The following is a 20,784-nucleotide window of genomic DNA, read 5'->3' as shown; positions in this document are numbered from 1 at the left end:
TGGGTGGTGAGCTCCCTCTCTTCCCATGCCCTGATCCAAGTTCTGACTTCTTTCAGAGAAGCTGCAATTTTCCTGAGAGCTGCTGAATGTGGGTCTCCAGCATGACATGGAGAAAAGGGGCCCTCCAAAACAAGGCCCACGCTTTGGCACTGGCCTCTCTCTTGCTCACTCCTCTTCCCCACAAAATCTGCCCTCCCTCTCTCTGGGGATTAACCCCGGCCAATTCTCGTTGACCACAAAGGAAACAGGGAAGTGCCAGAGATTAATTCCTCGGTCTCACAAAGGAAACCACAGCTGGACTCCAGCCCATCACTGTATGAGCCAAGTCAGAAATGCAGCTGTCGGTTTGTTTGCTGCTTCCCCTAAGACCAGCTCGGCTCCCTCTACGTCATGGCTTCTGCATTCACCCCCTCTTCGAGTGGCATCACTGGGGAGATGCAGGGGGTGCGGACCACACCAGGTGACACCCAGAAAAGGGTTAATACCATGTTGAGCCCTCTTCCTGCTTCGGTGCAGAAGGGGCACATTTGCATCCTTGCCGGATGTTCTGTCCCTGGGCTTTCTCTCCAGGGAGAAAGCCCAGGTATGGAGGAGCAGGAGGGACACATCCCTTACCAAGTGACACCATAGTTAGTAATGCCACTGCCCTCACTCATGTCCCTTCTAGTAGAGGTGAACTGGTACAGTTAAAGACAATGTCCACAACCAGAGTCTGGAATACAGCCATCCCTTTGTATCCAGGGAGGATCTGTTCTGGCCTCCTTCATGGATAAGTCCTGTTGTTCCTTATGGTGGCATGATGTGCGCACGGCTGCTAGAGAGGCTGCACACACGTGCCTCCATTAACAACAATGGGGGTTGCCATCCGCGGAAGCTCAAATCTGTGGATGGCAAGCCCACGGATAATGACAGATCACTGTAGTTACATTTCTTGTATACGGCAGTGTATCATATAGGCTCATGTTCTCCCACTGTCCTGATTTGGCAGGGACAGTCCTAATTAATTCTTTTTCACCCCACTTTTCCAGCTGCTTAAAATGTTGCAGTTTTTCTCTTCTCCTCCCATTTCCCCCCTTTGGCCTCAGCTTACATCCATTGCTGCAAGTTGAGTTCAAAGTGCAAAAGGAGTTTGTTCTTAGTTAACTTTGTGGAGGGAGGAGAGAGAAGGGGTGGAATCCTGCCCTTGTGAGGAGCTCAGGCAAAAGCAAACTGCTGCAGCATCTCCAGCCTTGTGTGCCCTTCCTACTTAATAACTTTTGCCAGAGTCTGACAACACACTGATGTTGCTTGACCATCACTTTTCATTTCTGAAATTTTGGAGGGTATGTATTTGGCAACATTTAATTCAGATGACAGATGCCACAAGCATCATGCCAATGCTTCAGTTCAGACACTTTTTCTACCCCTCCATTTTTTTTTTTTTTACATTAAGAGTATGGTTACATTAACATCCCCTTCCCCTTCTCCTTTTGTGTCGTGTCTTTTTAGATTATAAGCCTTAGGGCAGGGAACCGTCCAATTAAAAAGATTGTATGTACAGCGCTGTGTAAATTTACAGCGCTTTATAAATAAAGGTTAATAATAATAATAATAATAATAATAATAATAATAATAATAATATGGTTTGAGTGTTGGACTATGACTCTGGAGACCATGGTTTGATTCCCCGTTTGGCCATGAAACCCACTGGGTGACTTTGGACAAGTCACACACTCTCAGCCTTAGGGAAAGGCAATGGCAAACCTCCTCTGAACAAATCTTGTCAGGAAAAGCCTGTGATAGTGTCTCCATAAGTTGGAAAGGACTTGAAAGCACACAACAACTACAAAAGATGACACTTGCAGTCTTCTGACCTAGGCCGCTAGTCCTTGCTGCTGTGTTGATGTTGGCTATTTGGGATCCTTCCTTGATGCCATAGACTGTCAAGCTGTATTCGGTATTGGGTGTAAGACCACGCAGCACAGCTGAGCGCTCATCCCCAGCCACTGTCACTTCCTTGGCTGGCGGGGGGCTTCTCCCACTGCCCAGGAGGGACTCCTTGTATCGGACCAGGAAGGCATCAAATTCTCCCTCAGGAACTTCCCAGGTAAGCTGCATAGAAGTGGGCGTCACTTCGGAGACAACCAGGCGCTCCAGCACGGTGGCCAATTCATTGGGTGCATCTGGGAAAGCTGGCCAAGAGGGAAGAAGAATGGGTGAGTGGACAACAACATGACAGATAAGTTTCAACCTGAAGACATTATCACACGAGTCCTGTTCTTGCCACGATCGTGCTTGTTGAAGAAAATGGAATTATACCTGTTTGTGAGCAGCCAATATCGCATGTCTTGTCAATTCTGCAAGTGGGGTTGTTTCGGCCATTGTGCTTCCTTCCAGACTCCCCTTTAACCCTGCTTCCCTTCCCTGTGCCCTACCCTGTATGCCTCTTAGGGTTCTTAAATTTAATTTTTAGTTTCACTTTTTAATGCAGTTCCGGAGTTCTGCTAATGTGATTTAAGTTAAAAAAGGAAAAGGAAAAGAAATGTTAAAAAATAAAGCCATTTGGGAATAGTGGGTTGGGAAGGGCAGACATGGGGAGAGGAGAAGACTGTGACACTGCATGACTGCCAATATTGCAACTGCCACGGCAGTGATGTTTCGTTTATGAAGTCAATTGACACTACTCCACTATTGGTAGCTTATTGACAGGTTTCCCCCATCAATGAAAAGGAATGCCCTACCACCCATTACAGAGCTTTTAGAAATACATTAGAAATACATTTAAAAATACATTTAGAGCCAGTGTGATGTAGTGGTTTGAGCGCTGGAGTATGACTCTGGAGATCAGGGTTTGATACCCTGCTTGGCCACAGAAACCCATTGGGTGACCTTGGGCAAGTCACACACTCTCAGCCCTAGAAAACCTTGTGATAGGTTTGTCTTAGGGTTGCCATAAGTCTGAAAAGACTTGAAGGTACACCACCACCACCACCACAAACCTTCAGCTGAGCATTCAAATGACTGAGCATTTTAGGCATTCAAAGAAAAGGGGCAGACAAAGTCACCAAGGCATGCAAACAGAGCAAATAGAATAGTTTCCATGTGTGAATGATTTTCAGTGTCTCCTTCTCTTCAAGGAAGGAATTTGGAGACTACAGGGAAATTTGATTCGGAGGGCAGAATTCTTGTTCATGGGGCAATGCCCCCATCCCTGCCACCCTCCCCTCAATAACATTTATTTATAACACCCTTTCCACCAAGGGGCAGCAAATCAAACATACACAATCAAAGAGAGAGAGAATAAAATGTAACACTATACTATACATAAATCTACACTTCTACTCTACACACATTTCTGCTGTCACCTCTAATTTTCCCTTGATCTTTTTTTGCATAGAAAACACTATTAAGATTCCTGTGGCAGGAAGAGGGGGAATCTTTTAGTTAAGAGACATTGAAGTCTAATAACAGCTCCCCCTCAAACTATGCTTTTTGGGTGACCCACTTTGCACACCCCTGAGTTATATAAAGGACAGAGATAACCGGTGGACAGAACTGGGGGAGAATTCTGAACTCTTCAATCTCTTGCTTGCTCCACTTCTGAAGTTGAAATCACACACAGACACTTTTCTTTTCATGAGATTCAGGCAACCCCCTGGTTTAAACAGCTGGTGTCACATCTAGTTTCATCTCTTTCTTTCCTAAGGCAACAGGAACTATTCTGTAAGAAGTGGCAGGTATGTTTTTAGAAAAACAAAAGATACTACATTAAAACAGCCCTCCTCCTCCTTATCCAGCTAAAGTTGGTAACATATTGAGTCTCCCTTATCTGAAATGCTTGGGATCAGAAATGTTTTGTTTATTCAGAATACCTGTATTTGCATACATGTATGTGACTAATCTTTGAGATGGGGTCCAGGTCTAAACACAAAATTTATCCATGGATTCAACCATGCATGGCTTGAAAATATTTAAACATATACAGTTGGCCCTCCAAATTTGCGGCTTTGACTTTTGCGGATTTGATTATTTGCGATTTTGATTAATATTTTCTCTCTAGGAATCTCTAGGTCCTCCAGTGCAATTGTGGCAGAAGCTGACCATAGAGTACTGCTGGAGAACCCAAAAGGTCCTAGAGAAAACACTTCTCTAGGCATTTGTAGGTCCTCCAGCATGAGTCTATGATCAACTTCTCTTGGGTAAAAAAAAAATTGTGCTTTTTAACTTGTTTTTCCACATTCATGAGGATCCTTTACACCACTGTATATAAATTCCAAACAGCAAACCTTGATTTTGTCATTTTATATAAAGGACACCATTTTACTATGCCACTGTATTTAATGGGACCTGAGCATCCGTGGAGATTGGTGTTCATGAGGGGTCCTGGAATCAAACACCAGTGGACACCAAGGGCCTACTGTACACATAACATGAAGGTAATTTTATACAATATTTTAAAATCATTTTGTCCATGAGACAAAGTTTGTACACAATGAACCACCAGAAAGCAAAGACACCACTATCTCAACCACCCCATGAAAAAAGTTTTGGTTTGTGAAATATTTAGGATTTTGGAATTGCAGATAAGGGAGATTCGACCTGTAGCATGAAAGCAATAGCAAAATGATGATCATATAGAACACTTCTGATCGATAATTCCTGAAGATGACCAAACAACTACATAACAAAATTGATGGTCCAATTTTGCCAGATTGTTTGAGAGAAGATCTACTTTTAGGGAAAGCTTGAGCCCCCTTCCCTCCCTTCAGGGGTCCATGGTACTGCTGGTAGCCCATAGCTTTTCTTTCTGCCCCATCCTTCCACTCAGCCTTAAGGATGGCCTTGAGGCAGAGAGAAATGCACGGAACAAGCTGTTGGCCTCATTCATCAAAAAAGCATTAAGGCGCCAGTGCTCATCCCCCTCCCTGTTCTTGGCATGTTTAGTTTACGAAACCTAAGTGTTTGCTGCTGTCAGTTCATTAGGAAAAGTGGCCTGACTTGCGCCATTAATCTCTCCACACATTTCTACATTTTGTGCATCTGTCCGGCTCTTTTGATGAATGCCGGCTGTTGCTGTTCCAAGCCAGCAGACTCCAAAGTCACATCTCCTCGCTCAGTTCCACTCTAAATGAATTGTGGTAGAAACAAGATCTGCCTCTCCAACACCATTTTCATTTGAAATACAGCATATGGGAAGATCTCATCTTTTCCCTTCTGAGCAATTGTCCCAACATAAAAATACACCTCTATCCAGGGCTGCCATTAGCCTTAGGAGGAAAATGCCCAAGCTTGCAATGGCCCCAAAGGGAGGTTTCGTAATTTTGCTGGGGCACAGTTTTCATTGAGACCATAGCTGGGGAATAGGGTTGCCAGATTTCAGGACCTGGCTCTGAGTCTCAAGGCTATTTTTTTGGGGGGGAGGGGGAGGGATTAAATCCCAGGCAGACTGTACATTTTTCAGATCCAAGGGCTTGTCTCCAGGCAAGAGAAAAGGAATGCATGCAAATCTCCAGCCCACCTAGGAGAGCACCAGCTTGCAATAATTTGCAAGGCTTTTAATTGATTTTAATTTATTTCTTGCTGCAACAGACTCTCCAGGAGACTAATGGATTTATTTAATTTGCTTCTTCCTTCCTTCCCAATCCTTGTGGTACAAAGAGGCTAGGTTAAATGTTTCTTATCCCATCTCTCTAAGAGTGCGTCTACACTGTAGAAATAATGCAGTTTGACACCACTTTTACTGCTATGGCTCCATCTTACAGAGATGGCAGAGAAGGCTAAGACCTTGCAAAACTACAGATCGCAAGGTTCCTTAGGATGGGGCTACAGCAGTTTAAATCAAACCAGTATTTCTACAGTTTAGATGTACCCTAAGTAGATGAGAAAGCATAATCATCTCATTCAGTTTCATTAAGGACAGTCATTTCAGTTAAGGTTTCTGTCTTAATTTTCAAACAAATACATTATCTCTCTCTCGTATTCTCTCTCTCTTTCTCTCTGTTTATGTGTGTGTGTTTGTATGAAATTCAGTGAGCAATTGTGTTTGGTACTTGATGCACAGTGCTTAGTGAGATCACCTAAGTCACAGGTTTGGTCTGGAAACCTCAGAGTCTGGGATGATCCTTAACTGGTGGGGAAGAAAGGGTTAAGCCTTTCCTCGCATGCTACAGTCCCGATGAAAATCAGGCGCCCTTGCAGACCCATTGATTTATTTTAAACCCTGACATAGTTTCTGATGACGCATTTGGCATCACAATAACTAGTTTGACCCTGAAACGGACCTCCTTGTCAAGAGGCACGATTTGTCTTGCTCAAAGTGGAAGAGGTCCCAGGCACGTTTTTTTCCACCAGCTTGGAAGGAGAAGGGATCAGTCTGATATCTTGCTGTCCGCTCAAACCCTTTGCCCTATAAATGTGCTGTATGACAAGTGCCATCATCTCCATCCAATATCAAGATTGGAAGTTGGGAGATGGCAGTTATCCCCCATTGATCCATGGAAATCTTTGTGTAAACTCTATGAAGTCTTGTGGGATTTCTGGTACTGCATGACTTCCCCCTAGATCTGGCATGAGATTCGCACCAGATCCCAGCCAAAGAAGACTTGGCACAACAACACCCCTCTGATCAATGTTGGGATAAGTCATCTTTGCCTCCCTGGCAACTGGTACTAAGAGGCACCAACCACATGCTGAATAGCCCTCTAGAGCTTTAACCTCCATGAATTTGTCTAATTCACCTTTTAAAGGTTCCCAAGTCCTGTAGAAGCAAATCCCAAACATTTAACTCTGTCCTGTGTTCGGAATAACAATGCAAATCTTCACTTATTTTCTCCTCACAAACAAGCATGAAAAATTTCAAAAGCTTTCTTCTTGCTGTGCAAAACTGTGCTTGGGCATATTTTTGATGATTTTTTAAAATTTTATTTTGGGTCTGGGGGTGAAAATTTCTTTTATTCAAAAACATTATATTTCGTGTGCTGCTTTTGGCACAAAACTGGATATGCCCCTTAGAAACACAATGTCATTTTGTGCTCAAATACTGATTTTACATGCATGAAAATTTTACAAAAAAAGACCTGAAATATGAAATCTCTTTTCAGAAACCCTGAAAAATCTCATGTAATGTGTCCAAATGTGTTGAGATACTCTTCCTCACCAAGAAAATTTCTGAATATTCTTTACATCTATACTGAAGTGTCCCCTTTATTTGTCCTGCTGTCTCTCATGATTCAGCGTTGTCCCAGGATGTCACTACCTCAGTGGTATGGCAAGAAATTAAAATGTCATCACCTTAAAATGTGATGCTGCTCCAATCGCCATACTGGGGGGGGGGGGGGGAGGGTTTAAAGGGCAGACAATGGTGATGAACCCCGGCAGCTGACTATCAACTGTTGTTGTTCGTTCTGGTTTAATTTTAATCTCACATTTAATCCCACATAGAAGTCATAAATACTACGGGAGGATGACCCTGGCTTTGGCATTCAATTATATATGTGTAGTCCTCCTCCCTATCACCCTGCGAACAGCCCTGTGGTGAAACAGGAGTAAATGAAGCTGATCCAGAAGAGCTCGGGTGCATCCACACTGTAGAAATACTGCAGTATGACACCACATTTAACTGCCATGGATCCAAACTACAGTATCCTGGGGTTTGTAGTTTTGTGAGGCACCAACACTCATTGCCAGAAAAGGCTAAAGACCTCACAAAACTACAGATCCCATAGTGCTACAGCATTTAAAGTGGCGTCAAAATGCATTATCTCTACAATGTAGATGCATCCTTCTTGATATATGTTTGTGGAAAATAAATGAGGAAGGGAAGAAAAAGACTAGAATAAGTATTAAATTGCAAAGAACAAAAAAAGCACATGGAGCAGTGAAATGGACAAAATACAAGATGAAGTGGAAGAAAAATGTACAGATAGTTCTGGAAGGCTGGATGTAAAAACTGGAGGGCCATTTACCTGTGACTGCATCAGTAGATATTGGTCCAAGCCGCTTCCTCCCTAAGATGCCATACAGGTTGAACTTGTATCTGTGAGAATCCATCAAGTTAGAGATAACAACTGTGCGGGCATCGGCATCAGTGGGCACAGTCTGCAGCCTTCCTTCAGCATCCTTGTACTGGATGAGGAAAGAATCAAATTTCCCAGCAGAAATGGTCCATGAGAGTCGGACAGAGTCTTTGGTGACTTCGGAGATGAAGAGGTCACCCAGCGTAGGGTGGATCTCTGGTTCTTCCATTCGTTCTATAAACAAATACAAATTGATCAATACTGTCAGGGCAAGGGTAGGCAACCTGCAACAACTCCCTAAACTAATTTCAAAACTGCTCTACGAACTTCCAGACAAAAGTGATCTAGCACCATGTGATGAGAAGGAGGGCCATTTTCTTACCTGAAGTGAAAGACACATAGCAACTTACCAGTCTCACAGTTATAGCTAAATTTAGTATTTAATGTAATTTAGAATAATATGTGGCGTATTGGTTTGAGTGTTGGACTATGACTCTGAAGACCAGGGTTAGATTCTCTGCTTGGCCATGAAACCCACTGGGCAACCTTGGGCAAGTCACATCTTCTCAGCTTCAGGGGAAGGCAGTGGTAAACCTCCTCTGATCAAATCTTGCAAAGAAAACCCCATGATAGGTTCGCCTTAAAGTCATCATAAATCGGAAATGACTTGAAGGCACACAGTAACATCAACAACAATGCCTTCCACTGAGGGTCGCCATGAGCCGGAAACAACTTGAAGGCACACAACAAACAACAATAAGAATGCCTTTCACCTAGGGTTGCCAGTTCAGAATTGTCTCAGGTTCTGAGGTTTCCAGGCCAAAACCTGAGATGTAGGGATGGTGCCTGGTGATGTTATTAAGCTTTACGCATTTAGTACCAACCACAATTGTTGAGTTTGTCATTAAAATGCACAGACACAGAGAACATATTTAAAGCCCCGCAAATGTTACCAAGCTGCTGCTCTACTAGCTGAGCTGGAGATTTTCACACAGGCCTTTCCTATTTCTCACCCCCCCCCCCAAAAAAAAAAATTGGAGTCTTTGCACCCTTGTCTCCTACCTGGAGATGACCCATAAAAACCTGAGACTCATGGCCAGGCCATGAGATATGGAAACCTGACTTCCATCACACATGCTGCTAGTGGGCTTGTTGATGTTGTTGTATGCCTTCATTTCTGACTTGTGGTGACCCTAAGGCAAACTTATCATCAGGTTTCCTTGGCAGAGGAGGTTTGCCATTGCCTTCCCCTGCAGCTAAGAGAGTGTGACTTACCTTAGGTTGTCCACTGGCTTTCATGGTCAAGTTGGGAATCAAACCCTGGTCTCCAGAGTCATAGTCTAACGCTCAAATCACTAATCCATCCTGGCTAGTGGGCAATTTAAAAGAAAAAGGACAGGCAGTGTGCTACGCACATCTATTTTCTCAAATAGAGGGAGAAGAATGGGAGGTTAAAAAATAACAACTGGGGAATTGCCCTCAGGATTTTCTGGCTGAGGTGGTTGCTTCACTTTGGAGCAAGGGCTCCAACCACACTGCAGAATTAGGAGTTTGACACCGATTTAACGGTCATAGCTCCATCCTATGGGCCCCTGGGATTTGTAGTTTGTGACACCAGAGCTCTCTGACAGAAAAATCTGTCTCACAAAACTACACATCCTAGTATTCCCTACCATAGGGCCATGGCAGTTAAAGCAATGTCAAACTGCATTAATTCTGCAGTATAGATGCAACCTATGTTTGTCTTTGAAGGAAAGCATCACTGAATTATCTTTTCATCTGGGCTCCATAACCTTCTCATATTAAGTGGATATAAGTGTTCATATAAATTTTACTATGGGGAATAAAAAAAAGAGAGAATCAAGAGTAGCTTGTATCTATTTTCCTTAGGGATTCTGAATCTCTGACCTGTGACTGCTTCGGTGGAGATGGGGCCAAGGCGCTTGCGTCCGGAGATGCCATAGAGGTTGAACTTGTATCTGCGGGAAGGCACCAAGTTGGAGATGACTACCCCACGGGAGTTTCTGTCCACAGGTAACGCTTGGGGTTTCCCCTCTGCATCTCGGTATTGAACAATGAAGGAGTCGAAATTCCCAGTCAGGACATTCCAAGATAGGCGGGCAGACGTACTGTTGATGTCAGAAGCGGAGAGCTCCCCCAGACTGGGCCGAGGAGGGGGTGCCTTTTCAGAAGCAGCTGCAGTTGGGAAAGAAAGAGGCAAAAGGTTTAATTCCCAAATGTTTGAGATGTTAGGAGGCTTAGGACAATAGGAAACTGGTGCTGTGATATTGCATTGTTGGTGTGTGTTTTCAAGTTCTTTCTAACTTAAGGTGACCATATCATGGGGTTTTCTTGGCTAGATTGGTTCATAGGGGAGTTGCCTTTGCCTTTCTCTGAGGTTGAGAGGGTGTGGCTTGCCCAAGGTTAGCCAGTGGGTTTTCATGGCCGAACTGGGAATCAAACCATGACCTCCAGAGTTGTAGTCCACTACGCCACACTGGTTCCACTGTGACAGTGTGTGCTTTCACATCATTTTTGACTTATGGTGACCCTAAGGCGAATCTATAATGAGCATTGGACTACGACTCTGGAAACTAGGATTTGAATTCTAGCTCAGCCATGGAAACCTGCTGGGTTACCTTGGGCAAGTCACACTCTCTCAGCCTCCAAGGATAGCAATGGCAAACCTCTTCTGAAGAAGCATAGAGTTGGAAGAGACCTCAAGAGCTATTCAACCCAATCTCATTCTGCCATGCAGGAAGACAGAATCAAAGCACCCCCAACAGATGGTCATCCAGCCTCTATTTAAAAACCTCCAAAGATGGAGACTCCACCACACTCCTAGACAGCGTATTCAACAATCCAGCAGCATAGAAATGCAGTAATTAAAACAGAAATACTAGCCTCACAGGGAATTTTGTGATCAAGTAACCTTTATGCCCCCTCCTCAGTCTTCTGCCCAGATACTAAAGGCTGATGGACAATTTCAAAGTCACTGCTTGACCCTCTTATGATTCTTTGTCTTTCAGACAAACATGGACCTTCCAATAGTGGAGGCTTTCAAAGATAGGACCAGATCTTGTAAAAGTTGCTTTCTGGACTACATGACTGAATCGTAGAGTCATAGAATCATAGAGTTGGAAGAGACCAACAAGGGCCATTCAGTTTAAACCCCTGCCATGCAGGAACCCACAATCAAAGAACCCCCAACAGATGGCCATCCAGCCTCTGTTTAAAAATCTCCAAAAAGGAGACTCCACCACTCTTTGAGGCACTGTGTTCCACTGTCAAACATCTTTTATGGTCAGGAAGTTCCTCCTCATATTGAGCTGGGATCTCTTTTCCTGGAGTTTGAATCCATTACTCCAGATCCTATTCTCTGGAGTAGCAGAAAACAAACTTGCTCCATCCTCAACATGACACCCCTTTAAATATTTAAACAGGGTTATCATATCACCTCTCAACCTTCTCTTCTCCTGGCTAAACATACCCAGCTCCCTTAGACTCTCCTCACAAGACATGGTTTCCAGACCCTTCACCATTTTTGGTTGCCCTCCTCTGGACATGCTCCAGGTTGTCAACATCCTTTTTGAATTGTGGTACCCAGAACTGGACACAGGATTCCAAGCAAATATTTAACTGTATGTTGGGGAGATGTTGTTGCCAGGTTGAAAACTGGAAAAAACTCCTGTACCTTTCATGGTTGTATAGAAGAGGGAATTTCGGCAGGTGTTGCTTGTTACTTGGTTGCATAGCAAGCAATGCCTTCTACACATTAAAGGCATAGCTTCCCTCTCCAGTATTCACTCTGGCAATTCTATATGAACAGTTTCACAGCCAGTAGAAATTAATCAGAATAGTCAGTAATATACCACACACACACACACACACACTCCTTCATTCTATAATTCACTTTTAAACAATAGGAGAGAAAAATACTTGTATGCTTTAAAATCATTGTAAGACCAGCTATATTGCGAAGTACATTTTTGTGCAGCAGAGGGAGCTGTGTCTATTCTTTAGCAGTATATAAGAAGTGTGTCTGTCTGTTTACCCGTCCGTCCGTCCATCATCTATGATCCAGCTTCTCAACATCCTTTTTGAATTGAACTAGAATTTGAACTAGATTCTATGTGCCTGTCTGGTAGTGTTAGACATGGATGAGGATTTCATTTGATTCTCTTTTTTAAAAGTAAAAGCTTCCCAAAAGTTGATCATTTCTTCATAAATTTAATGGAAAGAGCTTAAGACTGTGAAAGTGTAAAAAATCAAACTGACAGACTGGTCCATCTCTAGTATCTGTATTAGGAGTGGGTGGAGGTAACTTTGTTTGAAGTTAGATCAGCAGCATTATAAAGAAATAGAAGTGTCCCTTTTTGAAGTCATGATGACCTGTAGATTACAAAAGGCTAAAAGCTATTCCAAGTTCAAAGATTATGGTATAGCAAGCACTGTCTGTGCAATATAAAGTACACAGCCACATCTGGAGAGCACATGGGAATGGGCCTTCTCAGTGGCAGCTCTCACATTCTACAACTCTAGTCCTAGGGCTTATCTATACTGGGGGCAGAAGTCTGAATGGACTCCCTGACCTGTTCTGCCCTGGACCCACTCCAGAGCCTGTAGCGCAATTCAAGTTTCCTAAGGCCTCAGCCTTCATTAAGGAAACAAAAATATTTAAATATCAAAAATATCAAAGCCAAGCCTGTTAAGGTCTAGCTTTAAATCAGCAGAGTAGCAGAAATGTGTCCTTGTCTAACAATGGCGGGATACTGACTCAAAAACAACACAGGAACGTTGCAGTTTAAACAAAAGTATACTAATGGTTTGATTCTACATATGCATAGAGGCTCTATCTATATCTAATTGCTGCCCAGGTCCATCCCGGATGCAGCCTGGGTCTGCTAAGCCACTTTGGTAGCCATTTTTAGAATGTGGAAGCTTTGGACCTGGGTGGCAACTGGTGGCAATTTCTTTGCGATAACGTCCAAATTAGGACTGAATTCAGGAAAGTTAAGCCAGGAAAGGTAACCCCATGCGATGGGATCCTTTGTGTGACAGAGAACTTCCAAAAAGGGGGAGTGACCTGAATCACATGGTTTGTTTACCAATTTGCAAAGTTACTCCCCTGTGATTCAATAGGAGCAAATGGGATGTTTGGATGAGGGGAGAAAAGTAGGATTTGCATGCGGTAAAATCTATCTAAGGAAAAGAAGAAAGAATACAGTTTCCCCTTCGTTTGTGTGGTCTTCATATCTGTGAGGTTCCTTTTGGGGGGGGGGGGGGGGCGGAACAGATCCCCTGCAAAAAATCTTCCAATAGAGCCAGCCCGCTGCCTGTTCCTCCACAGAGACATTGGGTAGATGTCTGCACATGTTCCTATATCTTTGTTCAATCCTTTCTTTCTTCAGAGAAACAGCTGAATTACAATATACCCACAAACTCCAATCCATCAACAGAGGGCTGACCAAAAACAACGGCTCCTTGGCATACTACACATATTTTAACACTGGACACTCTTAGCCAGTTTAACATATCTCCTTTCAGGTTCTCTACTTGCACAAACCACATTCCAAAACTCCTTCCATCATTTTATATGGTCATCCACTCACCCTCGCCTTAGGCAACATCTTTCTTCCTGCCTTTATCCCTCAACAAACATCCTTAAAACTAAACTTGTCACTTCATCACTATACCCTCATGTTTTGCATATCCATGGGTATTTGTACAGTCTATAAAGATTCTTCTTGGGCACCAGTTCACTCCATGCATCTAAGAAAGTACACCCAGTCTATGAAAGCTTATTTAGATCAGTTACAGTAGCTTAACTTCTTTAACTCAGCCTCAAAGGTACTGCCAGATTCCTTTGTATAATGATATTCCCAGCTAACATGGCCATGTCTCTGAATTGTGATATATAGTATACAGAATTTATATAGGGAGTATTATATTTAAGCACACCTTGATTGGAAAAACTCAGTGTGCTTTAGTGACTAGACTATTAGACCTGAACCATGGGTTTGACTCTCCATGTAAACTATGAAGCTCTTCTTTGAACCAGTCATGGCCTTTTCCTTTCATATCTTAACTAATCTTGCAGGGTTGCTAGAATATCAAGAAGAATAAACTTAAATACATATGCCACCCTGGGCTCTACTGTGTTGAATGGAGCAATATTGATGTGAAAGGGTGGGTAGGAATTTAATTTCTGTGCCAAGACCTGGGAGATTATCGCACTGCGTTCTGAGACCGTTCTCATCACGTGATGAGAACGGAACGCTTTAAATCAGCAGAGTAGCAGAAATGTGTCCTTGTGTTCCAATCGGGTTCTCAGAACGTTTAAATGTGTTCCAAATGTGTTCCAGGAGGGTACAGATTTGAATGTGTTCCCAGAGAGCTGAAACGTGAGAACGTTCCAACAGAGGTGTGTGCGATATTCTTATCTGTTCTCAAATCCGTTCTCTCATTCCTCCGTCTCCTGATTGGCTGAAAGAATGACAGGCAGGGAGGCAGGCAGGCAGGCGAGCGACTGCAGTGAGGGAAGGGGTGTGTGTGTGAGGGGGGAAAGAAGGAGGGAGGGAAGGGAGGGAAGTTGGGACAAGTGAGAGAAGAGGAAAGAAGGGAAAGAGAGAGAAAGAGAGAGGGAAACAGGGGGGCCAGAGCAGAGAGCAAGAGGAAGAGGGTCTGGCTGCTTCTGCGGGGGCCTCTAGTGTCATGTCCAGCGGGGCTCCTGTGCTGGCAGCCTGCAGGAGGCAAGGATGGCAGGGATGCCCAGGACCTTCTCCTCCTTCCCTCCAGGAAGGAACCCACAAAAGCTCCTCTGTTTGGAGCAACACACAAAAGCAAGCAAACAACTCCCAGAATTCCATAGCAAAGAGCCAGACAAGAATTAAAGCGGGGAGGGAAGCTCACAGGCCCCACCTGGAATATTGTGTCCAGTTCTGGGCACCACAATTCAAAAAGGAGCATGTCCAAAGGAGGGCGACTAAAATGGTGAAAGGTCTGGAAACCATGCCCTACAAGGAATGACTTAAGGAGCTGGGGATGTTTAGCCTGGAGAAGAGAAGATTAAGAGGTGATATGATAGCCCTGTTTAAATATTTGAAGGGATGTCACATTGATGAGGGAGCAAGCTTGTTTTCTGCTGCTCCAGAGACTAGGACCCAGAGCAATGGATGCAAGCTCCAGGAAAAGAGATCCCACTTCAATATTAGGAGGAACTTCCTGAGAGTAAGGGCTGTTTGACAGTGGAACACACTCTTTCCTCAGAGTGTAGTGGAGTCTCCTTCCTTGGAGGTCTTTAAGCAGAGGCTGGATGGCCATCTGTTGGGGATGCTTTGATTGTGATTTCCTGCATGGCAGAATGGGGTTGGACTGGATGGCCCTTGTGGTCTCTTCCAACTCTATGATTCTATGATTCTATGAAGGCACACATTACATGCGCACACACACAGGAGGCAAAAGGCTGACAAGCAGCCAAAATGGGGAATTGGGATGACAGCAGAGGACTCTTCTTTTCTAACCGGTTTAAAGAGCTGCTATGGCTGCCGGGGCTCTGCCCTTGGCCCAGTCCCCTCCCTGGCAACTTGCTTTTCTTCGGCTTGAAGAGACCTGCATGGAGCTCCTCCTTCTTCCCAGCCTTGCAAAGGAGGTTTGGGATGTAACTTGCAAGGCTCATCTCTCCCCATTTCTCTTTCTCCCTGCCTTCCTCCCGATCCCTCCTTCTTCCCTCCCTTCCCTCCCTCCTCCTTTCCCCCCTCACTCTCTCACACACACCCCTTCCCTCACTGCAGTCGCTCGCCTGCCTGCTTCCCTGCCTCCCTGCCTGTCATTCTTTCGGCCAATCAGGAGACGGAGGCGGCCTTGGTGGAATATGTTCTCGGAACGGTTTCAGGAATCGCTGTGCGGTAAAATGCAGTTCTGATCACGTTCTGATCACGTTCTAGTTTACTAATGCAGTAATATCTGTTCCAGGAACGTTCTCATCACGTGATGATAGGAACGTTCTCAGAACACAGTGCGATAATCTCCCTGGTGTCTTCATAGTGCATTTTCATTAGGAAAATGAATCTTCTGAGGGAGGGTTGAGAGGGCTTAAAAATAAAAAGCCAGAGTTACTGGTTCATATCCACAATCCTTACATATTCACTAGTGTAGAGAATATTTAAGGACTGTGAAAGTCCACTAGTCCTCACTTACTGGGCAGCAGCCCCTGTGAGCCACAGAAGTCTGTTCATCTGTTGATCAGGAAGCAGCTCAATCATGCTTGCATCTTCTCCAGTGAAAAGGAGAACCGCAACAGGGATCCTACTTTGATTGTTATACTGGAGATCATTCACAGGATGCGGTGGAAACATCAGTCAGCTGCTCCCTGATAGACAGAAGAACATACCCCTGTTCCCCAGAGCAGCTGCAGCCTAGTAAGTTATGAGTGAGGACACAGGGGCAGGGGGTTGGACTGGATGGCCCTTGTGGTCTCTTCCAACTCTATGATTCTATGAGAAGGTGAAGCTGGGAGACTCGGCTATGTAACCAGGGTAGTTATGTAGTTAATGGCCGAAACAGACCGCAGTATAAACACCGTGCCATCGGAGTGCCAAAAAAGCTGCCACTGTGTAAATAGCTGGGCAGCTTCACGGCAGCTTCCTGCCAGCTTGGGGGCATGCGCATACGCCACATTCCTAAGCTGCCGAGAAGCTGGCATATTTTGCCAGTCTGTTCCGGCCCTAAGTAGGGCTGCATCTAAACTGAAGAATTAATGCAATTTGAGACTACTTTAACTGCCATGGCTCAATGCTATGAGAATTCTAGAATTTGTAGTCTGGTGAGATATTTAGCCTTCTCTGTCAGAGAACTCTGGTGCCACAACAAACTACAAATCCCAGGATTCCATAGGATGGAGCCATTACAGTTAAACTGGTGTCAAACTGTATTATTTCTGCAGTGCCAGTGTAACCTAGGTGATCTAGAATCACAGCCAAGAAAAAGTGAAATGGATAAAATAGGAATAAAGGAAGACAAGAAAATGACTTTGGGAGATGCAAAAATTGGTTTGAAGGGATCCTTTTCTGTGAGCTCAGGCAGAATAAAAATCTCATGCCAGCACAGTTGGGCCCATTGTTCTTGTTTGTTTTCCCAATGGCAACCTGAAAAAAAGAAAAAAGAAAGAAAATGGTAGCAGAACCCTGTGTTTTTAAATTGGGGCTTGGAGATGACCTCTTCTGACCTGGAAAGAAAAGTGTCAAAGAAAAAAAAGTTGTTAGGTGGCCAAGCTGGGTCACAACTGACCTGTAATGGCTTCTGTAGAAACAGGTCCAAAACGCTTGCGTCCAGAGACGCCATAGAGGTTGAATCTGTATTTGTGAGAGGGAACCAAGTCATGAAGCTTCATTGAGTGCAAACTCCCATCCACAGGTAAAGCATGGGGTTTGCCATCTGCGTCTCGGTACTGGATGATAAAGGAGTCAAAATTCCCAGTCTCCACGGTCCAGGAGAGGAGGAGAGATTCGGCTGTGATGTCCTGGGCTGACAGTTCTCCAAGCTTGAGCTGAGATCTGCTCTCCGGTTTAGTGCCTGGACCTGGAACAAAGATGGGATGCTCAACTGAAAATTTGATGGAAAGATTTTGCTGTGGAGAATTAGTACTAAAAATAGTTACGAGAGGAGGGTAACGGTGCATGAATTATACAAGGCAGAGGTGTGGGTCTGGCTCAACTTAAAAGCACACACAATGGTTTTAAATGACAGTCCTTGTAATTGAAAGAATACAAAGTATAAAGAAACAATAGAAATAAATAAAAAGAGGGAAAACACATCTGATGAAAGGGGTTGGTCTATGGCACTTCAGGCCCTATCTGCATGGGTCAAATAAACCAGCCTCCCCCTGTCCTTTAAGTGGGGAGTCCAGATGATGCACAGCCCAAACCCTGGGTCTGGCACAAAAAGACCAGAAAACATTCAGCCCAGTCGGTGCCAAACCTGGGGTATATCCCTGTTAAAATGGGTTTAAATAACTCCTTGTTTGCTCCAGATCTGGAGCCTCAATTCCTACACCAGGCAAGTTTATAATATCCAGTGTGGCTGCCACTAGTGTGCATAACTCACTCTGAGGTCAGAACAAGGCACCAGTCCAGAGATCACCATGTTATGCAGCACTGATTTTGAGGATCAAGACACTTTGGCCTGTATTCTTTTAGCTCCTACTAGAGTAGACCCATTGGATCCATTAGATTTGCCTATGTGCTGACTCGTCATTTAACAACTGATTGAATGTCTCTATTCCAATTGAGATTAACCAACAGGATGCCAGCTACTCTGTGGCACAAACAGTTTTGTCTTCCAGCAAAGGGAGTGGCAGGGTGCCTCAGGAGGAAAAGCCAGATGCTGCCTCCCAGTAACTGCTGCCTGAGGCAATTGCCTCACTTTGTTTATTGAAAGGAGTAGAAAAAGATCAAAATCTTGGGCTTGAATAATTCTTTCCTGTTACTTTTCCACCACTGAGATGAAGCTGGAGTATAAATTGTAAATAATAATTTTGGTTTTACTGTCACAGACCAACGGGCTTTGCTGTTGTGTGCTTTCAAGTAGTTTCTGATTTATGGCAAACCTATCATGGGGGTTTTGCAGCAAAATTTGTTCAGAGAGGGTTTTCCTTTTTCTTTCTCTGAGTGCCTAAAGTCAGTTTCCATGGCTGAGCGGGGATTTGAACCCTGGCCTCCAGAGTTGTAGTCAAACCACTAAAGTATGTCTGAGAACACCCTATGGAATTCATGGGGTTGCATAACTTGACAGGTGACGAAGACCTCTACATATACATAGAAGTTTAAAAGAAATGAAGAATTTGTTAAGCCCAAGTCACAGTTTGTGTGAGAGACAAAAAACTTTTGGAATCAAGTTTCTCGGTGCAGCCCTGGCTGTAATCTTAAGGAAGGAAAGAAATTAGCATGGGAAAAGAGATTCGTTCTATGAGAAGCTCTTAAAGCAGAAAAGACAACCCCTGACCTGTGATGGCCTCTGTAGAGATGGGACCCAGTCGTTTGTGCCCGCTAATGCCATAAAGATTGAACTTATATCTGTGAGATGGAGCCAGGCCCGGGATGGTGACCTCCCGTGAGTTACCATTCAGAGGCAGGGCTTGAGGCTTGCCCCCTGTGTCTTTGTACTGGAGCAAGAAAGAGTCAAAGTTCCCAGCTGGCACGCTCCAGGACAGACTGGCCGAGTCACTGGTGACCTTAGAGACAGACAAATCCCCAAGACTTGGCTGAACGGTACCTTCTCCCTGAGATGTCTCTTGTGCTGGAAAGGAAAAAGAAGTTGGGAGAGTGAGGAATAATGAAAAGCAGGCTCTGAAACCCCAAAATAGAGATTTAAAATGTTAAATTTAGGAGTAAAACATCCCAGCTGGGAGAAAATCAATGTAGAAAGCCAACCTGCTGGAGAGAATTAGGAGCAGAAGAAGCCAATAGGGGTTAGAGTGAAGGAGAAAAGTTGGAACCATCATTCCTTGAACCAAGCTTGATCTGTCATTGTTGGCGGTTGCCCTTGTTTAATGGACAAAAGCCATTATTATTTACACAAGGAATTTGTTTATCATCTCTGGACACATCTTAGTCCCGGAGGGAAGGCACTATGGGTTAAAAAAATCTTTCAAACATTAGACAGATATCTCTGAAGATGCCAGCCACAGATGCAGGCAAAATGTCAGGAATAAACTCTTCTAGAACATAGCCACAGAGCCCGAAAAACCCACAAAAAACCATGGATACCAGCCATGAAGGCCTTTGATTTCACATTAGACTGATAACTAAAGAGCAGTTAAAACACTCCAGAGTTTGTGAAATTGAAGGCTTTCATGGCTGGCATCCATAGATTTTTGTGGGGTTTTCAGGATATATGGCCATGTTCTAGAAGAGTTTATTCCTGACATTAAAGTCTTCTAGAACATGGCCACAAAGCCCGAAAGACCCACAAAAATCTATTCCAGTGTTTAGTGTGGGTATGTGTCTTCAAGTTGCCTGCCAGCTTATGGTGATGTCATAAATTTCATAAGGTTTTCTTAGGCAAGGAATACTCAAGAGGTGGTTTTGCCTGTTCCTTCTTCTGAAATACAGCCCTCCATACTTCAAGAAGGAAGTGTGGAATCTGTTCAAATGGGTGAGAATCCTGTGGCCCTTCTGACATTGTTGGACTGCAACTCTCAGCATGCCTCACCATTGACTATGTTGGCTGGGGCTGCTGGGAGCTACAGTCCTACAAACATCTGGAATTGTGCATGATGCTCAACCCTGCACTAGAAGCTCATTTGTTGTTCTTCAATGGGAGAGAAAAAAGTTATGGAGAAATTTCTCTAAAAGATGGCTTGTCTGCTACCACAAATTAGCTGAAGGAAGTTTGTGGTATATTCCAAGAGCTTGTATAAGTTCCTTTTGGGGACTGAACACAAGATTCTGCGAGTTATAGTCCAAAAAGAATTTTTTCTAAGCTCTGGTCATTCCAAGGTGTTAATAAAAGGACCTAGACTGGTACGGTTGGACTTTAGTCCACGGGGAAAATCGGGGGTGTAAACAGTGAAAATTGTGCAAAAAACAACCAATCATGATTAACATTTTCACACAACATTGTGATTAAAGTGTCATTATCCTGGGAATAAACAGGCAATAAACAGCAACAAATCATTCACAGGGAAATCCCGTGAATGATTTGTTGCAGTTTACTGCCTGTTTATTGCCCATTTATTCCCAGGATAATGGCACTTTAATCACAATGTCGTGTGAAAATGTTAATTGAGATT

At 44.0% G+C, this 20,784-nt stretch overlaps 1 protein-coding gene across 1 annotated transcript in view; it reads right to left on the bottom strand.

Annotated features, from left to right (window-relative positions):
* TNXB (tenascin XB) overlaps nt 1-20,784 on the bottom strand; it is a 97,359-nt gene that overhangs the window by 18,280 nt on the left and 58,295 nt on the right. Inside the window, exons 28-32 of the mRNA XM_089502621.1 lie at nt 18,996-19,289; nt 17,283-17,573; nt 9,903-10,190; nt 7,944-8,228; nt 1,854-2,171 (exon numbers count right to left, since the gene is read on the bottom strand). Coding sequence (XP_089358747.1) covers nt 1,854-2,171; nt 7,944-8,228; nt 9,903-10,190; nt 17,283-17,573; nt 18,996-19,289 — 1,476 coding nt within the window. The remainder of the gene's footprint in view (nt 1-1,853; nt 2,172-7,943; nt 8,229-9,902; nt 10,191-17,282; nt 17,574-18,995; nt 19,290-20,784) is intronic.

This window comes from Sceloporus occidentalis, unplaced genomic scaffold (assembly GCF_023333645.1).
Source record: "Sceloporus occidentalis isolate IW3139 unplaced genomic scaffold, rSceOcc1.0.p SCAF_1, whole genome shotgun sequence".
Taxonomy (NCBI): Eukaryota; Metazoa; Chordata; class Lepidosauria; order Squamata; family Phrynosomatidae; genus Sceloporus; species Sceloporus occidentalis.
Note: the sequence above shows the minus strand (reverse complement) of the source record. Positions and strands in the feature narration are given on the sequence as shown.